The sequence below is a fragment of the Oratosquilla oratoria genome, chromosome 12, assembly GCF_046742065.1.
Source record: "Oratosquilla oratoria isolate Oo_2021 chromosome 12, ASM4674206v1, whole genome shotgun sequence".
NCBI classification, from domain to species: Eukaryota; Metazoa; Arthropoda; class Malacostraca; order Stomatopoda; family Squillidae; genus Oratosquilla; species Oratosquilla oratoria.
The window spans coordinates 37,984,175-37,992,507 of NC_134788.1; the positions used below are offsets into that span (position 1 = coordinate 37,984,175).

Consider the following 8,333-nt stretch of genomic DNA (forward strand, 5'->3'; position numbering starts at 1 on the left):
ACGACCGACCGACCATCCTTCCGTGTGGATCGCGATCGAGGCTCTACGAAAAGACCAGGGCAGGGGAGACATACAAAAGACCTTCAGAAAAGGCTTCCCACTCTCTGCAAAGACTTCCAAGCAGGCCAGAAAGACATTGAAGCGTTTCTTAAAGGATGTGCCCACTGCATCCGCTTACAATTAGATTTAGATTTACCTAAAGTAGTGCTAACTTTCAAATGTACTATTTCATAGCTTGGTGCTGTCTTTGTATTTTTCTATAATAAAGATCTGCTATTCATAATATTTAGTATATTGTAGTATTTTCATATAATATCATGTAAACTTGTGCTGACTTTGTATTATTTTTTTACTTGATACTTTTATACTTTATACTGCATAGCTAGCCTCAATTATACCATTGCTTTTCTATTGTCATGTATTATTTGTGTTGAATTGAAGTAATTTCCGATTGTTTTATTAATATTTAGTATATTGTATTATTTTCATATAGTGTCAAGTAAATTTATCTTTTAGGCAATAAACACGTAGTTTTATTCTTAAATTGTTACCTTGTTTTCCTAAATTGGGTCTTTTTTCCGCCTGGGTATTTTCAAGGTGGGGCTTTTTTCCGCCAGGGAATTTCTTAAGTGGGGCTTTTTTCTGTTGTTTTTTTTCCGAGCCCCGATGATCCACACTAGAGTCGCTCTTTCCAGTGTGACACGAAAGAGCGACCTTAAATGTCACATGATTACCCACGCTGAAAAGAGGTCATTCCAGTGTGACCTGTGCAATAAAGCTTTTTTTCATGTAAGGGTCTTTTCAAACATCACGTCACATGATTACCCATACAGGAGAGAACCCATTGCAGACAGTGTAACAACCTGCGCCATAAACATTTTCCCCGATTTTTTTCTCTCAAATGTCACACGGTGATCCACACATGATTGAGCCTTTTACGGCGGTGTGACCTGTGGGATGAAGCTTTCTGATATGATAAGGATGATTTGAAATATCACTTGATGATGACCCACTCCCGAACAAACAAAAAAGGCCTTTCCAACAGCTTGAAGGAGCAGTATCATCTAACAGCATATGGTAATCAACACAGGTGACGAGAAGACTTTCTTGTCTGACTTGTGCGATGCAGCTTTCTCGCGAGATGCTTTCAGATGTGACATAGTTCGCACGAGACAAGAACTTCAAGTTCATAGGGTAATACTGGCACTCCTGATTCTATGTTTATGGGTTCTAGGGAACATGTCAGGAATGAAGGAAATCGTAGATATAATCAGACGTAGGTGGTAAAGTATACTCCCCTCCCCTTGTCATTTCTACCTATTTGGTATGTCCCGTTCACATACCAACGGAGTCAGCATTTTTATTAAAGGAGAAACTGGGAGAGTTTGAATAATCCCATAACACCGGAAATATCGATAATTAGGAATGCCCGATGTGAGTGATTCAATTAGGATGGGTGACGACCTACAAGGGATGGACGAAGCCGTTGTCAAGGTTGAGTCATGGGATGGCGATCAATTATAGCTTGGAGGAAGGGGTGTCCAGACTATGTTGGGAATTTCATTCGTGCAGGTAGAGTAGTATACATGAAGATGTACATGCACACTGAATGGTACCCAGTGCAGATATTAATCTATTTTCAACCACATTAACTTTTCACTTTTAATGCCATGTCATCACGAGGGAGACTGACAATGCGCTCAACGGAGACATATGCGGAAATTGATACGCAGTGAAGCCAAGGACTCGAACCCAGCTCAGACATACCAAAGTGAACAGTGACTAACCACTGCGCCATCAAGAGAGATAAAAGTTGAGCACAATTTCTTATATTTGTATGCTCGAGTTACATACATGTACACGAATCTTATGCTCAACCCATCCCCGCTATGATGGTGCAATGGTAGTATGTGCGCGTGGGCAAGTGTTATACACACACACACTGAATGGTCCCCAGTGCAGATATTAATCTATTTTCAACCACATTAACTTTTCACTTTCAATTCCATGTCATCACGATCGAGACTGACAATGCGCTCAACGAAGACATGAAAAATTAATGTGGTTGGAAATAGATTAATATCTGCACTGGGGACCATTCAGTGTGTGTGTGTATAACACTTGCCCACGCGCACGTACTACCATTGCACCATCATAGCGGGGATGGGTTGAGCATAAGATTCGTGTACATGTATGTAACTCGAGCATACAAATGTAAGAAATTGTGCTTAACTTCTCTCTTGATGGCGCAGTGGTTAGTCACTGTTCACTTTGGTACGTCTGAGCTGGGTTCAAGTCCTTGGCCTCACTGCGTATCAGTTTCCGCATATGTCTCCGTTGAGCGCATTGTCAGTCTCGCTCGTGATGACATGGAATTAAAAGTAAAAAGTTAATGTGGTTGAAAATAGATGAAAATATAGATGTAAGTGTTACCACTGTCGCCGCCCTTGTAATCCTCTCTTATGGATATGGCGACTCACTTCTATTAGTTATAATCTTCTGTCCAGGAATCCCCCGAGATGGTATATACAAGATCTTACGTGAGCTTTGCAGTGACGTGGTGACTTCCTTGGTTCAATGGTTTAAGGTCCTCACCAAAGGGCGTGATCTTACATACGTGGGCCAACGATCTTTCTCCTCCACCCTTTTACCAGTATTTACGGCATTATTGTTTGGAATAATCTCGAGAATTCCACCCATGCAGGCAGTCCAGGTGTCCATATATGTATGTTCTATATAAATATTGATAAAATAAAAAATGTGAAATTTTGTATGTATGTACTTTATAAAGTAATTTGATAAAATAAAAAAAAGCGAAAATCTCGATATGATAGGAATAACTAAGACATGGTTAAATGGTAGAGAGTTCGAAGCGGAATTTAATATTGCGGAATTTAAACACTTTCATCAGGATAGAAACCACAAGAAAAACAATGTTCATGCTTGTGTTTTAAAGTGAAACAGGATGCATATGATAGTTTGTGGGTTGAGTTAACCCAAACAAATGGACAAAAAATGAATATAGGTGTAATATATAGGCCAGAGACATTATCATTAGCAGACGACAAACTGTTATTTCAAGAACTGTCTAGTTTCTGTAACCGGGATTTATTGATAATGGGTGATTTCAATTTTACTGACATTGATTGGATGACCCTTGAACATGGCCATATAGGTAGTCGCTTGATTGATTTTCTTGGTGACAATTACTTAATTCAGCATGTAAAAGAGCCCACAAGATATGGAAACTTACTCGATCTTTTGATCACTAGCCGCGAAAGCATGATAACTGATGTAGAAGTCGGTGAATCTGTTGCAAATAGCGATCACAACCTAGTTAGATTCAAACTCCTAAACAATTTTAGAATAGATACTTGTGTTTCTAAAATACCCGATTTCAGTAAAGCTCAGTTCATAGAACTACGTCAGGAGCTTCAGCTTACAGATTGGGAGGCAAAATTAAACGAAAGACCTGTAGATCAGATGTGGGAAATATTTCAAAATACGCTCACTAAGATGATTCAAACTTACATTCTTTTTAAGGACAGACGTCCCCCAAATCAGGCTCGCCCAAAGTGGCTCGACAAAGAAACTGAAAAAAGTATTGCTAAAAAGAGACAGGCTTATAAGAAATATAAGTGCTCGGGTGTATCTAATGACTATGAAAGTTATGTATCAATACAGAGAGATTTAAAAAAGACAATAAGAAAAAGAAAACGACAATACGAAATGAACATCGCTGAGAAATCCAAAGAGAATCCCAAAGAATTCTATAGTTACATTAGAGATAAAAAGGTTGTTAGGAATCACATTGGTCCACTATTATCTGCTGACGGTCAACTTGAATATTCAAATGAAGGAATGTGTAATATCTTAAACAATTATTTTAGCTCGGTATTCGTAAACGAAACACCTCAAGGTGAATTCCAAACTGAAACCTGTGAAAAGTCTAGGGTAAACTTACTCACTACGGTAAATATAACAAAAGAAAAAATCAAAAGGTGTATAGACAAACTCAAAGTTAATAAAACACCAGGGCCTGACGGTTGGCATCCAAGAATCTTAAAGGAAATTAAAAATGAGATTGTTGTTCCATTAGAAATTATTTTCAAGAAATCCATCATATCCGGAGATGTCCCAAGAGAATGGAAGCTAGCTAACGTTACTCCCATATTCAAAAAAGGTGACAAAAAGAAACCAAATAACTATAGGCCTATAAGTTTCACTTCAATCGTAAGAAAAATAATGGAAACTATCATCAGAGATGCTATCGAACATCATTTAGAAAGTAACCGTTTGATAAATGATAGCCAGCATGGTTTCAGACGGAAACGTTCTTGCGTGACTAACTTACTCGAATTCTACAACACAGTTATCTCGAATTATGACAAAAGAAACAATATAGATTTAGTATATCTAGACTTTGCAAAAGCTTTTGATACCGTCCCACACGAAAGACTACTTACTAAATTAGCTTTGCATGGAATAAGTGGTAGCCTATTAGGTTGGACTAGTAATTGGTTGAATGATCGAAAACAGAGAGTTGTTTTAAATGGAAAAACTTCTGAATGGAAAAGTGTTGCAAGTGGAGTTCCTCAGGGTTCCGTTCTTGGGCCACTTCTATTCATAGTATATATAAATGATATAGACCATGGACTAAAATCTACTGTTTCTAAATTTGCTGATACAAAACTGTGCGGAGTGGCAAATGATCACTCAAATCAATTAGATATTCAAGAAGATTTAGATCAATTACAGCAATGGTCTGAAAAGTGGCTAATGAAATTTAACACAAGTAAATGCAAGGTAATGCACATAGGTAAAAATAACAGTAAGTACGATTACAAGTTATTTGGAAATTCGTTAACAAAAGTGGATAGTGAAAAAGATCTCGGCGTAATTATCAGTAACGACCTCAAATCATCCAAGCAGTGTATTTCAGCCTCTGAGAAAGCGAATAAGATTCTAGGACTGATTGCGCGATCTTTTGATTTCAAAAGTCCATCACTCATTAACAAGCTATATAAATCGTTAGTTCGTCCACATTTGGAATATGCTGTTTTCGTATGGTCACCGAATCTCATTAAAGACATTGACAGATTGGAAAGAGTACAACGGCGAGCCACAAAACTTATTCCAAATATCAAAAATAAATCATACGAAAATCGACTAAAACATATGAATCTGTTTTCCCTAAAAAAGCGTAGACTCAGAGGTGACTTGATACAGGTTTTTAAAATTCTAAAGGGAATTGACAACATCAAAAGTGACCAAATTTTTACATTGAATGAGAATCAGACAAGAAACAATGGTCTCAAACTGTCCGGAAATAGATTCAATTTGGAAGTAGGTAGAAACAACTTTGCCAACCGTGTAGTTAATGAATGGAATAAACTTCCTGCACAGGTAGTGCAATGTAGTTCAGTTCAAAGCTTTAAGAATCATTTAGATAAATACCTAAGTAAGATGCTGTAATGATTATAATTTATTTTATATTGTTTTTGTTTTGTTATCATTTGTCTGTCTGATTTTCATTTATTATTAGTTATATGTCAATTTATTATCATTTACTATTTACCTGTTTGTTTATTATTTAACTATACCTATGCATTTATTTATGTATTTTATTTGTTATTTACATTATTATAGTTTTTATTTATTGTTTTATTATTAATATGATTTTTTTTCGCATCCGACCTAGATATGGATCAAAAGGTCTCCTGTCGGCATGCTCCGCCTTTGTAATCCTTTGTAATCCTTTGTGTGTGTGTGTGTGTGTGTGTGTGTGTGTGTGTGTGTGTGTGTGTGTGTGTGTGTGTGTGTGTGTATAGTAGTCCTCTGCGAAAAATTGTTGAAGATTACTTATTCCCAAGTATGCTATTGTCTCCTACATTATACACTGATCTCTTTTTCTTGTTACCTGTTTTTCTTTGCATTATTTATTCAGCCACAGTTTACCTTGTTTCCTGATTAGTTTATATTTAGCCCATGTCTTTTCTCATTTGGTGCTGAACTTCACTTTTAGTATTTGCTCAACCTTTTATTTCTTTCTTCTCCCTTTACCTTTCTTTGATACTGCAGCTTGGTTAATGCCCCACTATATATGTATATGTGCTTGTTATTGTTGTTACATGCTATCAACAGGTTAGATGTAGAACTTACCATATGTTTGTTTTTTTAGGTTGAAAGTAAATATCAACATTTCCTTAGAAGATTCCACATATTCGTCATTTATAAAGAGAATCTGGTGTGGAGTCTACGGCACACCTATATCACGAGTCGTCTTAAATATTACGCGATGACCCACATTGGAGAGAAACTTTCCCAATGTGACCTGTGTGATGCAGCTTTTTCACAACAGAGTCATCTCAAACAACACATGATAACCCACACTGGAGACAAGCCTTTCCAATGTGACCTATGTGATACAGTTTTGTCACGAAAGTGTGACCTCAAACGACATTTGATGACCCACACTGGAGAGAAGCCTTTCCAATGTGACTTGTGTAATGCAACTTTCTCACAAAAGGGTAGTCTCAAACAACACGTGATGAACCACACTGGAGAGAAGCCTTTCAAGTGTGACCTGTGTGATGCAGCTTTTCCAAGTAGGAATGGTCTCAAATATCACACAATGACCCACTCTGGAGAGAAGCCTTTCAAGTGTGACCTGTGTGATACAGCTTTCTTAAGAAGGAGTCATCTCAAACAACATGTAATGACCCACACTGGAGAGAAGCCTTTCTCACAAAAGCGTCACCTCAAACGACATTTAATAACCCACACTGGAGAGAAGCCTTTCCAATGTGACCTGTGCGATGCGGCTTTCTCAGAAAAGACTGCTCTCAAATATCACGTGATGGACCACACTGGAGAGAAGCCTTTCCAATGTGACCTGTGTGATGCAGCTTTCTCAAAAAAGTTTAGTCTCAAAAAACACGTCATCATCCACACTGGAGAAAAGCCTTTCGTATGTGATCTGTGTGATGCAGCTTTCTCACGAAAAGATTATCTCAAAGATCACGTGATGACCCACACTGGAGAGAAGCCTTTCCAATGTGACCTGTGTGATGCAGCTTTTCCACGAAAGACTCCTCTCAAGGGACACATGGTAACCCACACTGGAGAGAGGCCTTTCCAATGCGACTTGTGTGATTTGGCTTTCTCACGAAAGAGTGATCTCAAATGCCACGTGATAACCCACACTGGAGAAAAGCTTTTCAAGTGTGACCTGTGTGATGCAGCTTTCTCACACAAGAGCAGTCTCAAACGACACACAGTGACCCACACTGGAGAGAAGCCTTTCAATTGTGACCTGTGTGATGGTGTTTTCTCACGAAAGACTTATCTCAAACGACACATGATGACACACACTAGAGAGAAGCCCTTCAAGTGTGACATGTGTGATGGAGCTTTCTCAGAAAAAAGTAAACTTAGACATCACGTGGTGACCCATTTAGGAAATAAGCCTTTTCCGCTTTCTCGCAAAGAATGCATTTCAAATGTCACGTTGTGACTCACATTTCCTCACGAAAGGTTGATCTCAGTGTGTGATGATTCGCGCTGGTAAGAGACCTCTATAGTGTGACCTGAGTCATTCCACTTTTCTATATGATGGTATTTTCAGTTATTGTGTATTGATCTACTGTTTGGTAGGTGAGTCATCACACACGCATACTGTTCGTTGTAAATATTAGTTGTTTTAATCTCAGATGTGCAGTACTTTGAATGGCCTTTGGCCTATTTCATAATTGCAATTTTGCTCTTTTATAATGAAAGATTCTTAAGTGTTCCTACGATTGACGTCAAGCTTATAGGCCTGTAGTTATTTGCTTTCTTTTTGCCACCTTTTTTGAATATGGGAGTAACGCTAGCTAGCTTCCATTCTCTTGGGACATCTCCGGATATGATGGATTTCTTGAAAATCATTTCTAATGGAACAACAATCTCATTTTTCATTTCCTTTAAGATTCTTGAATGCGACTGAACTTACGGAAAAACGGGGGCCCTGATGCCCTTATGCGGTGATAGATTCGGTGTTTCGCTGGGTTCTGTGGCTGTTGCCGGAGTTTGGGCTTGAAGACATCGGGGTAGGCGTTGCGGATGTGGGCGAAGCTGTCTGTCACCTCGACTACCTGACCTGAAGGGCGAACTCGGTGGGTGCGGTGGTGAGGGAGGCTTCGTCTACTAGCTGACATCTGGCACGTCGACGAGGAGCTGGTAGTGGACTAGGAAATCCGCCCCTAGAAGGTGGAGGGTGACATCTACCACTATAAAGCTCCATCCAAAGTGCGCCCGCCGATACTGATCTCGTGATGTTGGCGGCCATATGT

The 8,333-nt window shown here is 38.7% G+C and overlaps 1 protein-coding gene across 1 annotated transcript; it reads left to right on the plus strand.

Moving 5' to 3' along the window:
• The first annotated feature begins 1,074 nt into the window (after nt 1-1,074).
• On the plus strand, nt 1,075-7,788 carry LOC143030337 (uncharacterized). Its single transcript, XM_076193490.1, has 2 exons — nt 1,075-1,276; nt 6,684-7,788. The coding sequence occupies exons 1-2, from the start codon at nt 1,075-1,077 to the stop codon at nt 7,514-7,516; spliced, it is 1,035 nt and encodes a 344-aa protein (XP_076049605.1). The 3' UTR covers nt 7,517-7,788.
• Nucleotides 7,789-8,333: the final 545 nt, after the last annotated feature.

Excerpts from the sequence above, each read along its gene's own strand:
- LOC143030337 (XM_076193490.1), top strand. The coding sequence starts at position 1,075 with ATGGTAATCAACACAGGTGACGAGAAGACTTTCTTGTCTGACTTGTGC. Across the intron at positions 1,277-6,683 it reads AATCGTAGATATAATCAGAC|CTTTCTTAAGAAGGAGTCAT; the intron begins GTAGGTGGTAAA and ends TGTGTGATACAG.